This window comes from Polyodon spathula, chromosome 24 (genome assembly GCF_017654505.1).
Source record: "Polyodon spathula isolate WHYD16114869_AA chromosome 24, ASM1765450v1, whole genome shotgun sequence".
In the NCBI taxonomy this organism is placed as follows: domain Eukaryota; kingdom Metazoa; phylum Chordata; class Actinopteri; order Acipenseriformes; family Polyodontidae; genus Polyodon; species Polyodon spathula.
The window spans coordinates 18,881,724-18,898,755 of NC_054557.1; the positions used below are offsets into that span (position 1 = coordinate 18,881,724).

General features: G+C 45.5%; 2 protein-coding genes across 2 annotated transcripts; one reads left to right on the forward strand and one right to left on the reverse strand.

Annotated features, from left to right (window-relative positions):
- Positions 1-5,472, forward strand: LOC121299329 (platelet-activating factor acetylhydrolase IB subunit alpha1-like). The gene is made up of 5 exons (XM_041227020.1): positions 1-93; positions 1,565-1,654; positions 2,368-2,484; positions 4,057-4,179; positions 4,605-5,472. The coding sequence occupies exons 1-5, from the start codon at positions 16-18 to the stop codon at positions 4,860-4,862; spliced, it is 666 nt and encodes a 221-aa protein (XP_041082954.1). The 5' UTR covers positions 1-15; the 3' UTR covers positions 4,863-5,472.
- A 3,245-nt stretch (positions 5,473-8,717) lies between these two features.
- LOC121298576 (fish-egg lectin-like) lies at positions 8,718-11,003 on the reverse strand. Its single transcript, XM_041225704.1, has 4 exons — positions 10,935-11,003; positions 10,237-10,507; positions 9,697-10,042; positions 8,718-9,313 (listed from the first exon to the last, which is right to left on the reverse strand). Exons 1-4 carry the CDS (start codon positions 11,001-11,003, stop codon positions 9,172-9,174), a joined length of 828 nt encoding a protein of 275 aa, XP_041081638.1. The 3' UTR covers positions 8,718-9,171.
- Between the last annotated feature and the right edge of the window lie 6,029 nt (positions 11,004-17,032).

Consider the following 17,032-nt stretch of genomic DNA (forward strand, 5'->3'; position numbering starts at 1 on the left):
CCCTTTTCCGAGTGAATGGCTTGCACCGCTGGGTCCTGCCGCTGTGTCTCTATCTCTGTTGAAAATACAGTCAGCTGCGGCTACATTCAAGAGGTAATTGGAGAAATAAATTAAAAACACGAATAATTATCAAAACAAATGCAAACTCGTGTTTATTTTAATTGTTTTTAACTTTTGGGATGAGGTCCTGGAACCCTGGATATAACAAATAGTTCACAGAGATTTGTAATTCGCATAGCCTGGCATGGTGCGTGCTGCAGTCGTTTAGAGAGAGAGAGAGAGAAAAAAAATAAACTATGTGCTAAAAGTAAATGTGTGTGTGGTATTATGTCACTTTACACGCCCTAAGCAAATAATACAATCGTGTACTTATCAAATGTATTAGTTGTGTATGACGGGATTAATGGGCACAGATGACTAAGCAAAAAATAACCAGGATTGTGATGTAAGGTCATGTAGGTAAATATATGAAGTGTAATGCGGAACAAATACTGAGGTTGCAGGTTATTTACTTAGTAGTCGTACTTGTGGTCACGTCATTTATTTAAAACGAGCCTGATGCATGCATGTTTGTTTGTTTACCCATATGCTGTGCATATGATTCTAGGTATTGCAGCGTCCCTAGTTCCCGCAGGTAGGCGCCTCACACAGGGGCGAGGCAATCCACACACAGGCCGAGGGTGGGCGCGAACCCGGGACCTCTGGCACTGACATATAGCGCCGATACCGCTTTGCAAGGAGCGCATGTCGGGCTTATGTTTTTGTATGTGATTATGTCACCTACGAGGGACGTAGAGTCGACCAAGAGGACTAAGCAAAAACATACACTAATACAGTGGGTAAGAGTTGAGAGGAGGTAGGGTTGAGAGAGATGAGAAGGAGAGAGGACAAGAGAGGAGTTATAGAGTAGAGAGAGGGAGAGAGGAGTATTTAGGAGTAGGAGTTAGGGAGTCGGGTTAGAGAGAGTAGAGGTAGCTTTAGCAGCGGAGTAGAGGAGAGTTAGGGGTGAGGTCTCTCTCTCGCTCTCGCTCTCTCTCTCCTCTCTCTCTCTCTCTCTCTCTCTCTCTCTCTCTCTCTCTCCTCTCTCTCTCTCTCTCTCTCCTCTCTCTCTCTCTCCTCTCCTCTCTCTCCAGCTCTCCGGACGTGCATGGAGACGGACGCTGGCTCTCCTTGGTAATCCACTGGATCCACAGGGATCAGGGAGGGGTCAGGGGTAGGGAAAGGGGATTGTAAAACTGTGGAAACGCCTTTCATCTCAAAGGAGTTTCTGAAGGTGGCTTGTGAATGCATGGCTTTGTTTTGCTTTTGATCCATATTAAACACTGAATTAAGAAGCTGAAATTCAGTGACCAACATTCTTTGAAGACTTGAAGAAGTCGAAACGTTTGTGTTTGTCACAAGGGAGCACAAGCAGTAATAATAGACTCCTTGGCCCTGGAGCAGTTAGAGAGGGAGAGTGTGAGGGAGCGAGAGGATGACGGAAGAGGACGAAGGGGGAGAGGTAGAGTCCCTCTCTCCTCTCTCTCTCTCTCTCTCTCTCTCTCGGTGCTGTCTCTCCCCACAGCATCACCGCTTCGTGTCGGACAGCAAGGACAAGGAGCCAGAGGTCCTGTTTGTGGGAGACTCGCTGGTCCAGTTGCTGCACCAGTTCGAGGTACCGGACCCAAACCCACAGTCAGAAACTCGCACCAGCTTCCCAAACCCGATCACTGGGACCCCAGTGTCTCCTGGTTTGCATTCTAACCAAGCTCTCAATTATTATTATTAATTAGTCATTTATCAGAGACTTTTATCCAAAGCGACTTACATAGACTAGGGGGGTGAACTCTGCATCATCAACAACTGCTGCTGCTGCTGCAGAGTCACTTCCAATAGGACCTCGTTTGTTTTGCGTCTCACCCGAAGGCCTTAATTCCTGATTTGCTTGATTCGACCTATTTTTAATTAATTGTTCTCGGCTCTTGAAACATTTGCAGGTTTCAAGTTGACTATAACATTTTGAAAAGTCACTTAAAATCTGCAACCTTTTTTTTTTTTTTAGGGGCGGAGAACAATTCCTTAAAAGGTCTAGTTAGTTAAGTAACTGAGAGATCGGTTGAGATGGAAAGACGATGGGGGGTGTCCCCCTCCCCCCCCCCGCCCCCCCCCACCGACCCCTGGACCCAAGCTTTCGAGACGTAGGATCGTGGGAACGGAACAGGGTCCCTTCTCCTTTTAGGCTTGTGGACTAGTACTGGTCAGTCGCTTACGTTCTCGGGGTAACCCATCGAAATCACGGACCAGGCATTTAACAAGTCGCTGTGCATGTCTTGATTGGTTGGCGTTGCGATTATTTGCCTGCATTACCGTACGCTTTGCCCCCTGCAGGTTTGGCGAGAGCTCTTTTCTCCTCTCCATGCCCTCAATTTCGGAATTGGGGGAGACTGCACACAGCATGTTCTGTGGAGGCTGCAGAACGGAGAGCTGGACCATATAAACCCAAAGGTGAGGGGAGGGGAGGGGAGGGGGGGTGGGATACAAAGTCAGCCCATCTGTCTGTGGCTCAGTGACCATGTGGACTGTGTACAGCTGTGGCCAAAAGTTTAGCATCACTCTATAGAACTGACTGGTTTAGCTTCATGAAGTCAATGAAAGCTGCTGGAATAACGATACATTCACATACTGAATTACACATCGCCGCTTTGGAGTTTTGCCATATACTTAACGGAAAAAACGACAAAAATGGAAAAATATGACGTTTGAAAAGATGGCGCTAACATGAAATGGTCCTCTACTATTATTATGACTTCCGGTCTTTGTTTTGTTTTGTTTTTGCGATATCATTTTTGTAGTTTTCTTTTTATTACGCTTTGTTAAATAAAAAAATCTAAATTATGTTCATATTTTTTAAATTAATTTTAATCTAAATTTGAAAGTCACTAAGCTACAGAGTCAGCCTCTTTTAACTACCGACTAAAATTCGAACACCCCAAAACTACCCACTTTGACGTCACGTCATCCTCATAGGAATAAAGGATAGGGGCACGTACTTCAATGGTCTGAACAGACGTCACAACGACGTTTACCGCCACACAACCTATAATCAGTCACCTCTAACGGACATGACAGAGTCACCACTTATAGCGCTCGTATGACGACACACAGACTGGACCACACCAGGACACGGCGTCTAATACACGAGCAGACCACACCTGGTTATTGGGGCCTCCGTCACGACTCGTCCAGTGCCCAGCGTTCCTTAACCTCGGAGCAGGTCTGACTAGGTGTGTGTTCGTCTGCGTACTCGGGTGTCGATTTCAGGGAAGTATGACAAATCAGGCTGAGGTACGTTCCAGGACGGTCAGACAGACAGACCAGGACATAACCTCCCCTCTCTGTCTGCCTCTCTCTCTGTCTGCCTCTCTGGCTGGCCTCTCTCCTGTCTATCCCGGACGGAGCAGTGGACAGATCGGACAGAGGAGAGAGCAGAGAGCGAGAGAGAACGCAAGAGAGTGAGAGGAGAGACGGAGCATCACGAAATGGGAGGGAGCTGTCTTTGAGCCAAGGCTGGGGTCTGGTGAAAGCTGCTGGAATAACGATACATTCACATACTGAATTACACATCGCCGCTTTGGAGTTTTGCCATATACTTAACGGAAAAAACGACAAAAATGGAAAAATATGACGTTTGAAAAGATGGCGCTAACATGAAATGGTCCTCTACTATTATTATGACTTCCGGTAGACTCTTTGTTTTGTTTTGTTTTTGCGATATCATTTTTGTAGTTTTCTTTTTATTACGCTTTGTTAAATAAAAAAATCTAAATGATGTTCATATATTTTAATTATATTTTTCAGTGATGTCTCAGTCCTAAAATTGAGGCTGATTTAGCTTGTGGGGTTGAATGGGTGAAACTGCAGTGCAGTAGGAGTCTTATTCCTAGCCCTGCATGAAAGACCAGCTGTCTGCAGTGTTGGTGCATGGCGGTGGATAGAGTCCAGTGGAGATGCCTGTACTGTCTCAGTGAATACGCGAGCATGCTGCTGTTGGTCTGAACACTGTGTCCTGTGCCGCAGATTATAGTGCTCTGGGTGGGGACCAATAACCACGGAGACAGTGCTGAGCAGGTCGCGGAAGGAATTGGAGCCATCGTCAGACTGATCCACAGCAAGCAGCCCACAGCTAAAGTCCTCATACTGGTGAGTGACACATGCAAGGTCACTGCCAGTCTGTCTGTCTGTCTGTTTACTCGCTCGGGGGGGTTAATCGCGTGAGGAGGATCTCATGCCTAGAGGTCGTTGTAGGGGAGACTAGTTGAGAGTTAGGAAGGAGAGTGACGCATGTATGCTCTCTCTCTCTAGGAATAGAGGTGAAGGCGAGGAGTCTGCCTGTAGGAGGACTCTGTCTCTGCCTGTCTCTCTCTCTGCCTGTCTCTCTCTCTCTCTCTCTCTCTCTCTCTCTCTCTCTCTCTCTCTCTCTCTCTCTCTCTCTCTCTCTCTCTCTCTTCTCTCTCTGCTGTACACCCCCAGGACTTGCCCGGTCTCTCTGTCTAGAGCTGCCTGTCCTCGTCTCTGTCGCTCTCTGTCTGCCTGCACAGAGACCCTGACCTGCTCTGTTCCCTCAGGGTCTCCTCCCCCGTGGAAGGAGCCCCAACGCTCTGCGGGTGAAGAATGCTCGCGTGAACCAGCTGATCCAGGAGGCCCTGCCCTCCCTGCCCGGGGCCTCCTTCCTGGACGTGGACCCCGGCTTTGTCCTCTCCGACGGGACCATCTCCCACCACGACATGTACGACTACCTGCACCTCACCCGGGCCGGCTATGCCACTGTGTGCCAGCCCATCCACACCCGGCTGCTCGCCATGCTGGAGCAGCAGAAAATATAACCAAGCACCGAGCCAACCAATCCAAACATGTAACACCCATCGAAACTGTTCCGCCTGATCTCCGACCCTGCACCCACCCCAACCCCTCCGTTCCCTCCTAGGCCTGGCTTGGTATTGCACTCTCCTCCTCTAAGCTCACTGGCAACGCTGGAGCACCCCCTGCAAAGCAAGCTCTTTGTGAAGTCCAAATTTAAAAACAAATCAGAACAAACCTCAAAGCTGAAGGGACCCCCTTGTTCTGCTTAACCCCTCTCCCGGCTCTGTCCTCTGTTCCCTCCAGTTTAGAAACAACAACAAGCCCGCTGACCACAGCAGGGGAGCATCGCGAAGCAGCTTCTTGAGAGAGGGGAAAAAAAAACTAAACACTAAACACACAGCTCAGTCTCTCCAGTCCCAACACAGCTGTGACCGCAGGGCTCTTATATAAATGATCTGGTTTTACTTGGCTTGTATCATTTTACAGCCTTATTTGTTGTCATGAGTTCCGAGTGTTGTCTTAACTGTTTCGTTTTGGGTGTTGCTATTTTGTAGATGACCTGTCTGAGATTTTGGGGTGATGGGGGGGGCGGTACAATATGCAATCTTGCTGCTGTATAAACATCTGAACGCACTGCTCAGCCTGTCAAGCCTGTTTCTTTACCAACTGTTCCGGTATATTCAGAACTTGAACTCAAGTAAAGCAGCGTGACTAGGCTGCACCTGTGAGTCTGTGAGTTAGCTCCTGTGAGTTACCCCAGGACTGGGTGCAGCAGCAGCAGGGCTAGTGTGAGTTTCTAACCCTGCTCAAACTCCTGGCTCCTGATCATTTCAATATTAATAATAATAGACTTCATTGAGGGGAGCTCTGAACCCCAGGACTGGGTGCAGCAGCAGCAGCAGCAGGGCTACTGTGAGTTTCTAACCCTGAGATATTTCAAACCTTTGGTCTGCAATTCGCTGTTTGCCGTTCTTTGGCAGGGTCTGTAGATTCAGGAGATCCTGTGGTTAGAGTCACTGCTGAGAGTAAGGGAGCACCCTTTGATAAGAATGGGTTGGTTTGTACAGGAGTTAAGTACTGCTGTTTGATGACTTCCCCCCTCTCGTGTCTATAGTTCAGGTGGGGGTGACACATTCACCAGGCTTGTGTGTGCGACAAAGGAAACTTTCATGATACCATGTGAGCAAATAAGGGTGTGGGGTCAAAGTCTGACTGGAGGAAGCACCTACTTAGTGCCCTGGACTGGAGGGAGCACCCTTTCTCTTAGTGGGGGTGAGGGATGGAAGGAGGGAGCAGTTCAGTCTCCGTGCCTCAAGCCTGCCCTGGACTGGAGGGAGCACTCTTTCTCTTAGTGGGGGTGAGGGATGGAAGGAGGGAGCAGTTCAGTCTCCGTGCCTCAAGCCTGCCCTGGACTGGAGGGAGCACCCTTTCTCTTAGTGGGGGTGAGGGAGGAAGGAGGGAGCAGTTCAGTCTCCGTGCCTCAAGCCTGCCCTGGACTGGAGGGAGCACCCTTTCTCTTAGGGGGTGAAGGAGGGAGGGAGCAGTTCAGGCATAAAAAACAAGACTGTGAAACAAAACAGTTATAATCAAAGCAGTGAGAGATGAGTGAAGATGTAGTTGTGATTGCGAGTGGCAAGACGTGTTTTTTTCCCCTCTTTACGCTCTTGTGTGGTGAGAAACTATTATTGTTTATTTATCTGGCAGATGCCTTTATCCAAGGTGGCTTGCAGGTGTTACAGGGCAGTACAGGGTTACAGTGCAAGCGCAATATATAATGTAAACTATACAGTAAGTGAGTGTGAGTTCTGGAAGGACGGCTTCTGTTTGTTTGTTGCTGTCGAGGAGTTTTAGCTGCAGGTCAGGATCTTGTCTTCTTGGCTGAACACCCAGAGCACACCCAGGTCCCACACGTGCTCAGATAGGTCAAGACAAACACACCCACCTCTCCCCCCATTCCAGTCCCTCTTCAATGGCGACAGTAGTTTTTTCAATTAACAGTCAGTTGAATCTCAGAAAAAAAGAATAAAACCAGATCTACGTGATGAAGGGGGTGTCCCCGAACGCCTGTCTGGACAGCAAGGCGTGGCAGCATGTCTCTGGAGCGCTGTCCACGACCGAGGTGTCCACCGAAGGCAGTGTATACGGGGTTAACTCTGCCAGGAGCGTCTACCACAGGTGAGTGCTCCGGCTCCTTAAATAAAACCAGCTTTGTGCATTCAGGGCTCAGTGACGTGCCACAGTCTCGCTTGCTTGACTGCCTCGTGTCTTGTCATGTTGCAGCTTTTTTGGCAACAGCACGTCATTTGCTGTTAAACATTCTTAAAGAATAATTATCGGGGTTCGGGAAAATACAGCGTTACACATCCCCACTTGTTGCTACAGCTGTCACTTTTCACTGTTAACATCCTGACAACTTTTTTCAACTTTAAAGTCTGTGTCAAAGCTCTTTTCAAAAAGAAAATGTCGGCTCTAGTGCACTGACCGTGCTCACATTGTCAGCAGGTAACGATCCATGATGTGGTGCGCAACAGACAAGCCAGAGAACTTTTTTTTTTAATTTGCTCTTTTTGCAGTGATTTAGAGGACAGTGCACTAGAGTGGACATTTTGAAAAGAGCACCGCCCAGGAATTCTATTTTGGCAAAAGAAGCGTAAACGATCGCTAGATTTTTATTTTTTTTTTCAAGTTGGTAATCCTGCCGGCACAGGCTGGACCTATCTGAGCATGTGCGGAAAAAGCAAGCAAGTGTCGCATGACCCGGGTGTGCTCTGGGTGTTCAGCCAAGAAGACAAGATCCTGACCTGCAGCTAAAACTCCTCGACAGCAACAAACAAACAGAAGCCGTCCTTCCAGAACTCACACTCACTTACTGTATAGTTTACATTATATATTGCGCTTGCACTGTAACCCTGTACTGCCCTGTAACACCTGCAAGCCACCTTGGATAAAGGCGTCTGCCAGATAAATAAACAATAATAAATAGTTTCTCACCACACAAGAGCTTAAAGAGGGGGGAAATCACAACTACATCTTCACAACTACATCTTCACTCATCCCTCACTGCTTTGATTATAACTGTTTTGATTCACAGTCTTGTTTTTTAAGTCTGGTACGGATTGTACTGTTCTCTGTACAGAACTGCATCCTGTTGAGCTTCTTTTAAGCTTCCTGTTTAACTCTTCCACCTTATAGAAATAAAGCATTAAATCCCGGTGTGGTCTCTAATGGGTTTCCTTGGCGCCAGTGGGTTCATCCGAATGCTCCAGTCCTACTGAGGCCTGTTTAAATACTAGTCTAGGGCAGGCTTGAGGCATGGAGACTGAACTGCTCCCTCCCTCCTTCACCCCCCCTAAGAGAAAGGGGGCTCCCTCCAGTCCAGGGCACTCTGAGTAGGTGTTTCCTCCAGTTAGACTTTCTTTCCCCTACTCTCCCACACCCTTGTTTGCCTGCATGGTATCATGAAAGCTTCCTTTGTCTCACTGAGAAACATGGTGAATGTGTCATTCCCACCTGAACTATAAAATACATGAAATAATGTAAGAATATGTGCAATATTGACTTAGCTCTGGCCAAACCAACACCCCATTCTCCTCAAAGGGTGGTCCCTTATTCTCATGAATCTACAGACTGTGGCAAAGAACAGCAAGTGTGAATAATAATTTTTATTAAACAGGAGCAGAAAGGCAGATAGAAGTTTAGAGGGAGCAACTATATATACATATATATATATATATATATATATATATATATATATATATATATATATATATATATATACAGTAACATTAAGAATAGCTTGGTGTTACAATAATAATAATAATAATAATCGTTAGGATGGTATTATAGTACATGTATTGCAATAGTTTTATCGCCATGTATTGCAATAGTTTGGCATTTCAGCCAGCTCGATTGACTGGAAAGTGTCAGAAACTATGAACACAAACCTTTCACCATTCAACTACAAAGCAAGCCCTGTAGTGAAGAAGCAAGCGCCTGCCTTAACGTGATTAACTCACCAGCCGCTAGCAGGAGACCTGTTGCAATACATTACATCACACCACAGTGTGTGTTTCTGTCAGTATTTTTAACACTGCCACTAAATTATCATATACTGTACTCTCAAGAAGTCAGAGGGTGTAGCTGAGCAAAAAAGAAAAAGCTTTTAGTTAATGCTGTGTATTATAGTAGCAATGCATTTATCTCTGTGTTGATACGTAAACATGGATACAATCAATCAACTGAATCAATCATTGGAATGCAGGTGCCAGTTCTGGTGCCGGGAAGTTCTGACTGGCTGCCTGCAGTGGCGACGGAGAGCCTCTAGGGGGAGCTCTAGATGGTGCAGCTCACAATCTTCTGATCCATTGTGATGAGCCACAGCACTCCCAGGTCGTAGGTGACGTGCCTCATGTTGCCACAGACATACTGGTGAATCCAATGGGAGCCCACTGGGTTGTTGTTGGTGATCCCGTCCCTGTCAGGACAAATGCATGAGAACAGCATTCGAACCGCGGTCTCGCTTGGGTCTGCTTGGATTGAAGACACGACTATTTTGAGGTTGTTTGTAAAAAAGACGAGAACAAATGGCTGTCTTTGGTAAAAGCAGTGTACGCTCACAATGCAACAAGATTAACATATATATATATATATATATATATATATATATATATATATATATATAATATAAACACAAGAGTAGGTATGTCTAGTGTGGCTTATGTTTCTGTTATTCCATACTGATTCACCTTGAATTTACTGTTTCATTACAGTTGCACCAGACAGACTGATAAGTCTCTTTAAAAGGGGGTCACAGTTATGGAGGGAGCGAGGGTGGTGGGGTACCCTAGAATGCCTGACCTGCGAAAGACCTCCCCGGTGCCGTTGATGCCGAACACGATCCCATCTGATCCCACCTCTACCATGGTCATGGAGGAGTCCGGGACTGGCAGCCAGCCCAAGCCCTGGCACGCGTTTGGGGTCACCCCCTTGCGGATCAGCACTGCGTTCTTGGAGGTAACTCCCCAGCAGGATTGGGGGCCACAGGAGTAGTACACCAGATCATCATCGATAGAGACCCAGGGGACATGAGCCACTTCCCCAAACACCAGCGCCGCCCCCTGCTGGTTCAGACAGAATCCTGCGCTCTCATTGTTTGTACCTCCGATCAGCTGGTCACCCCCAGCGTCAATCTGTTTCAGGAGACCTGAGATGGGAGGGGAGGAATCAGGCTAATTAGGCTAATTAAATTTATTCATTATTCATAACAAGGATTGTTAACTGAATCTCTCTGCATGCTTCTTTTTTTTGAATTTTTATTACAGTCAGCTTCTCACAGTGGAGTTTCCACTGAATAACAAATGCTATCAGGCCTGGGCTGTCTTCTTCTGATTGCATTACCCTCCACTCTCTCCCATTTCCCGGCGACCATCTTGAAGATGTGGAAATCCTCGTTGACCCCCCACAGTCCAGCCAGACCTACGGTCACATGCCTCAGGTTCCCCTCCAACGGCACCCAGTTGTTCCCGAATCTCGTGAAGACCGCGCCTGCTTCGTTCACCCCGAAAATCAGCCCCAGCCCAGCGTCCACCTGCTTCAGAGAGCCGTCCACAAACTGGCAGTCCTGTTGCGCGACCCCCCCCCCCCACCCCCGCCACCCTCTCTTCGGGGTCTGCGGGGAGAACGATCAGTGTATTTCAGTATTCTCTTTTCATTGTTGACACCCTATTCCCCATTGACAATCTGAGACAGGGTAGCGTTCTGCAACTCTTCATTGACACCCTAGATAGTCAATAAGTAAGCATGACAATCTGAGACAGGTAGCGTTCCTGTCATGGGAGAGTTCCGGCAGTCACAAAGCCCCTGGCGATCACACTTCACGGATCTTTGTGACACGTGCTGTTTAATGGCAAGAACCATCCCACTTTCCATCACAACACACCAGAGCTCCCCTAACTCACTTGAAGGAGCCAGACGATGATCTATTAGTTTTGACAAGTCAGCACGGAGCTCGTCTCCTTTGCCAGGTGAGCTGGGAGAGGAAAAAACGCATTTTTCACAAAATGACATTGTGGTTTTTTGAAACACAACCATCTCACGTTCTGTTGATACAGCTTGTCTGTCGCTTTCCTCGTCTGAGCTATCAAGTGGATCGTAGACCTGGTCATTTCAGAGTTAGATAGAAAGACATTCCACATTGTGGGTGACCATCTCTGAAGCAAAAACAGTGTGACGTAGCCCTGAGTATGAAGGCTGTATTAATTATACACAATTCTGGTGCCCCGACTCTGGTACATTATTAACTTACTATGAATACATGTGTTACGTATTTTTTAATACTATGTTTTTACTGTCTGGCACAATCACAGTGGATCAGAAAAGTCTAATGTGTTTCTCTTCTATTGCTTCGGCTTTCCCAGATAACTTTTTAACTGCATAATGCATCTTTTTTTCGGTATTATTAAAGCATGTGGATCTTTTTTTTTTTCTTTTTGAAAAACAACAACAAAAAAATGAACATCCTCTCTATGCTTTCCACACTCACCTTGGCTGGAGCCCATCAGAAGGATCAGACAGAGTGCTAGGGTTCTCATGGTGGTGATGGGAGGCTATGAGGCTTGTCTCCTGGTTTGGTTGTGCCTGGCACAGCCCAGACGCAGGGTTTATATGCAGTCCTCTCCTGAGCTCAGGAGCTGCTTCCCACCATCAGTGCCAGGGTGAGGGGTGGGGGTTATTGACAAGGATTCGCTCACCAGCCAGGATACAGACTCCCCCAAACTGGGAACAGGATATTGAAACATGAAAACACAATGGGAGCGAGTGAAGCGGAGACATAACCTCAACTAACCCAACCAGTAGCGTTAGGAGTAGGAGGTGTTAGAGTTTAATAGAAATATGTACTATTGTGATTACCCAGGAAGGTGGAAGGCTGATCTAGTGCATTAACATGAACCCGCTAGCGCCACCTAGCCCCCAAGATTGGAACCCAGCCCCCCCAGAGGAAAGGCTGGTCTAGTGTATTTACATGAACCCGCTAGCGCCACCTAGACCCCTAACCCACCTAAGTTTTTCTTTTAGCTGATAAGGCAATGCATGGTGTTGGCTCTGTTCATTTTACTGAGTGCTTCTTGTCTGTCCTGGACAGAATCTTTTTGGCAAAGTCTTTTGGTAGTACTGTAATCGTTATTAAATAACTCAATCATAGTATAAGCAGATGAAAAGCATTGGAAAACTGCAAAAGTGCAAAAAAAAAATGACTGTGCTGAACTCCTGTAAGAGACTGAGGCAAGTTCACCTCATTCTCAGTAAACACAGTGTTCCTTGCGCAATCTTGGCACCGAGTTCACTAACGGCCTATCTGCATGATAGCATGTTTATTTTATTTTTTTTGGTTCTGTATCGAGAGCACCTCATGACAGCCATCTGGCATTCACAAACGCGCCGAACGATTTAAATGATGGAGAATTTTGTTCTTGACCCATGTCGAATTCTGTCAGCTGTGTAAAACTACTGGGTCTTGTTTTAAAAAGCGCCAGTGGAGCGCACATCCGGGTTTAATAAAACCGTGAGACGGACAGTTTGTTTGGTCATGCCTTTCAGAGGGGAGACTAAAGAACTGATTGGATGTGCATGTGACACTGAAGAAGAAGAAAAAGATGATGATGATTTTTTTTTTAGGGTGGCACGAAAACGTCTACCAGTGCCAACAAAGCACTTAAAACCTAAAGCAATTTCATGGTCAGTTATATTTTAAGCCTGTATTTCACATCAACACACACACAACCCTCAATTCTTACCTGTATTGTGAAATTTTCGTGAGGGCTGTCAGGCAGCCTTTGAAGTTTAGAATCTGGAATCCAGGCACCATTCCACTCACTGCTTGATGGTTCCTGGTCTCCGTGGTGACGGCGAATGCGGGCACACGCACACACAGCGCAGTTCACTTGGGGTTCAGAAGCCCTGAGGGCTCCGGAATCCACGGTGACGTTCTTTAGAACCCCCTTGAAAAGCTGAGCGCTCCAGAGCAGGCTCCAGCAGAGCAGTCCAAGAGGATGGGGATGCAAAGAGCTCTGGTGTGTGTGACTGTGCTGTGTGCTCTGGGAGGGTGCCCAAGCTCAGGAGAAGATAATGGTGAGAGAAGCAGCACTGGTCTTCAAAGCCAGCGTGCAATCAATTATATACTTATCAATATACAAAAATCAGTTTGTTTTTGCATTGATGCCCTGTCTATCGATCTCTCTCTCTCTCTCTCTCTCTATCTAATTCCATAGGTAGGGTCCGAAAAGGGGTCACTATATCAAAATAGTTACAAAAGACATGGGAGATACTCTAAAAGGTGTAGAATTTACAATGCTTAACTATGACTTATTACATATAGTATATATGATTACTATATATATATTATATCTACTATATATTATAACTTATCTACTATATATACTATATAGTAAAAAAAATCTTTCTTGGTCTGATTTTTCTGATTAATTGTGTTTGAATTTCCTCATTATTTCACGAGTCTTGTATTTTAATCAGGTATTTTTAGCCCGTTGAATGGTGAGGATCTAAAGCTGTCAGAGAGCTCCTTGGACTGGGCTGAGAGAGTGGAGAGAGGACTCTGCGCTTGTGTGGGTAGGTGGGCTCTGCACTCGCTCCCAGCAAACAGACAAAACAACATCACATGACTTAAAGAGAAATTTAGCAAGGGTCTGAGAGCTCTCACTTACTATAACCGATGTATTTAGATTAAGTAATGAACTAATTTCGCTTCATAAAGTCGAACGAAACCTGTTGAATAATGTTAACATTAACATATTGAATTACACACCGCCACTTTGGAGTTTTCCATATACACGGAAAAACTGACAAAAATTGAAAAAAAACGACAAATCAAAATCGAAAAATTGTACTACTAGTATGGCTTCCAGAAATACTTTAAGTATGAGTCGTCGACCGTATCACCTTCATCAGGAGTTGTGCTATGCCAACCTAGTCATGAAAATAAAAGAGCTAAATTATGTTCATATCAGGTTTTTTTTTTATAAATGATACCCCACTCCTAAATTTCAAGGTCGTAGTTGCACATGCTGTTTTACAAGACACAAGATTTTTCTGGGACTCCCAGAGTTCCCCCGGTCCACAGTTTGAGAACCCCAGTTCAGCTGCATCTCTTACAAATGAGTGTTTTATAGCTGTGGGCAATGCTTCGGGGGTTGGGGGGGGTGGGGGGCGTGTTTTTAGTGGGGGGCTGTTTCTCGGGGACCAAAAGATTTTCCAAAAAACAAAGAGTTCCAGCGGGTCCACAATGGGAGTTGCTGTTGTCTCTTACAAATGAGGGATGTTATAGCTGTCCGGCAAAAACGTCGGGTTGGGAAGGGCTTTGGCTGCGTTTAAAATAAAAAACAGGGGTTCAAAGTGTTTCTGGCTTTCACTCCAAATGGAGTCTCTCATCACAAACTCTTGGGGAACTAATCATTTGGTGCTAGATTGAACCTGTTTTTTCTAGCTCTGCAAATGTAGACGCAGATTTGAAGTTAGCTATAACGTTACATTTGAACCCTTTTTATCCACAGCCCGAGATTTAGGCAGGAACAACACAAAAAGGTGGTCTAATTCCAGATGCAGGGCTGATTACTCATGGAAGGGTCGAGCCCAGTTCGCAGTCAACTGACACAGTGGAAGAGTGGGGCCAGGTAGACACATAGGGGGGGCTAACCACCCAGGACCTGGGATTGGGAAGCTGCCCTGCTGGATTGGCATTGCTCATTCATGCATGGAGATTTCCTGCATCACGCAACAGTGTCCGTGCTTCGATTGTACCTAACTCAGGAAAGGGGGAATGTAGACTTTTTGTGAGCATGGTGAGATAGGGATGTGATTGCCCGCAGATTACTAAATGCAGCATGGCAGTGTGCCAGGATCCGTGTTCAGCGGCGGACTTCATGTCAACAACAAGATGGTGTACGATGGGAGCCCCAGGTCCTCGGACAAAAAATAAGGCGTAGGTGGGTAAAAACGCCAACAAGGGAAGTCCGTAAGGAAAATGGCATACAACAGTGTCTGTGCTTGATTGTCTTCACTCAGGAAAGGGGAGTGAGCATGGGATAGGGATGGTCCCGCAGGATTGTAATTGCAGCAGGAGCAGGAGCCGGAGCAGGAGCCGGAGCAGGGCAAACAAACCAAGACGAGGGAGCAAGAGACTCCAGCAAAAAGGTAGGCAAAAAGAATAACAACGCCAATAATAATAATAATAATAATAGTAATAATAATAATAATAATAATCAGGGACGGAGGTGAAACATGAATGTTTCAATTCCAGGTTTTAATACAAGCTTGATCAGCCCAAATGTGTCTAGGTAACAAGCTCAGGTGTGTCTTATTAAACTCCTAGTGAAAACCAGGAATGGAGCAAACTGCTATGCAGTGGGAGTCTTATTCCCATCCGTGATGATAGTATAAACTCTCATGCAATCAACTTAAAGCCCTGGCCAGTATTTAGAAAGCGGTGTGTTAACCGTTGCGCTAGTCCCTGACTGCCTCCTGTCGGAAAGCAGCTGTGACGACACGAACAACAGTGGAGGTATTTACAGGGTTAAGATGCTCTGATAACTACAATGGTTTCTATTGAAATCGATTCATGTGTTTGTGATGTCATTCACTACATAGCTAATGATGTAACAATCTACCATTCCCTTCTATGGGTGTCCTATAATGCAGGCATCAGATGCAGGATGTTCTCTGTTAAAGCTGGTGGCCACACCCCTTTCACTATAACCGTTCTTCTTTTCAGCAGCGTCAAGGAAACCTGAGAAGCAGCAGCCACAGAGATACTCGGATAACAGAAAACTAGCACACCGAAACCGCAACCCCCAAAACCACAAATCTCAGATCAGCACCCCACTTTAAACATCCTATACAGGACAGCAAGCCACGAAACGAACGAACACTACGAACAGACAAGCCTAGGCCTAGATTACATCAAACTTATGGCAGCACCATAGACATTATGAAGTATAACAATGGCGGCGCCATACATTTTGATTTAATTCAGGCCTTAGTGCACTAGTGTGTTAAGCTGAGGGAACACGAAGCCTCTCTTTCTGGAACAGCGGCTTGAAAGCTGGTTCCAGGAGACTAGCAGGAGAACTAGTTCGAGGCACCCACTGTCTATTTGTACGGTGTTAAAAACTGCAGCATGCAATTACTTATCTTTGCAAGTCAGTGTATCTTTGTTAAACAGAATAAACATTTCAACATTTCATGTAAACTGTATTTTTTTTTTTTTTTTTACAAAATGCATGTTCAATAAAACACAATATATTGCCAATGTTTTTGGTTTTGCTCTCCCCTTGGCACTAGCGGGTTCATGTTAATGCACTAGACCAGCATTTCAAATGTAAAGTCACACAGTACGCTGCTCACGAAGGTGAGTGCAATGTTGATGAATGCAGAGGTAATCGTAGCGCTGGCCAGCAATTTCTCTGCTTGTTCATACGCTTTGTACGCGTGCAGTGTTCCATGGCTGCGCAGACACAAAGGATAAACATAATGGATGTTTACAGTGCCGCTGTCGCCGTGACCCTCTATCTGTGTGCGTGGGAAAAAGTCAGATGGTTTGAAAGCAGAAAGATATGAGATGTTTACAGTGCCGCTATCGCCGTGACCCGCTCTCTCGCTGTTTGCGTGGGAAAGTGTCACATGGTTTGAAAGAGGTGTTCTGTTGATTGATATCACGGTTTACAGTAGAGTGCATACCTCAATACACCAGATCAGAGTAAAGATGTATATATTTAGTGTAACTATGTAAGAAATATTATAATATATATATATATATATTATATATATACACACACACACACAATAATCTATCACTTTAAATATAGTAGTTTACTAAATACTCGTAGTGAATTGTTATTTGAATATAAGAGTTCGTTTAAGTTACCGACTGTATTTGCCATTCATTGGTATAATAAAAATAAGTGAACGAAACTAGCCTAAGGCATGTGAAAACACATGGAACTTGAAAACGGTACAGTAAGCTAATTTGTACAAAAACTACAAATAAACGTCTTAGCCTAAAAAGCTATTGTGGTCTTTTTTTCCTTTATGGGAATAAATTAGTGTATATTTCATAGAATAATCATACACATGAAACATTTAATGTATTTTACAATCTAGTTGAGAGCAGCCGTTTTCCAAC

What these genes read in the sequence shown, in the direction of transcription:
- LOC121298576 (XM_041225704.1), bottom strand. Translation starts at nt 11,003, where the DNA reads ATGACCAGGTCTACGATCCACTTGATAGCTCAGACGAGGAAAGCGACA. An exon ending in ACAAGCTGTATCAACAGAAC is followed by an intron (nt 10,508 to 10,934) that starts GTGAGATGGTTG and finishes TTCTCCCCGCAG; the next exon opens with ACCCCGAAGAGAGGGTGGCG. An exon ending in GAAATGGGAGAGAGTGGAGG is followed by an intron (nt 10,043 to 10,236) that starts GTAATGCAATCA and finishes CTCCCATCTCAG; the next exon opens with GTCTCCTGAAACAGATTGAC.
- LOC121299329 (XM_041227020.1), top strand. Translation starts at nt 16, where the DNA reads ATGGCTTGCACCGCTGGGTCCTGCCGCTGTGTCTCTATCTCTGTTGAA. An exon ending in AGTTGCTGCACCAGTTCGAG is followed by an intron (nt 1,655 to 2,367) that starts GTACCGGACCCA and finishes TGCCCCCTGCAG; the next exon opens with GTTTGGCGAGAGCTCTTTTC. An exon ending in CAGCTAAAGTCCTCATACTG is followed by an intron (nt 4,180 to 4,604) that starts GTGAGTGACACA and finishes CTGTTCCCTCAG; the next exon opens with GGTCTCCTCCCCCGTGGAAG.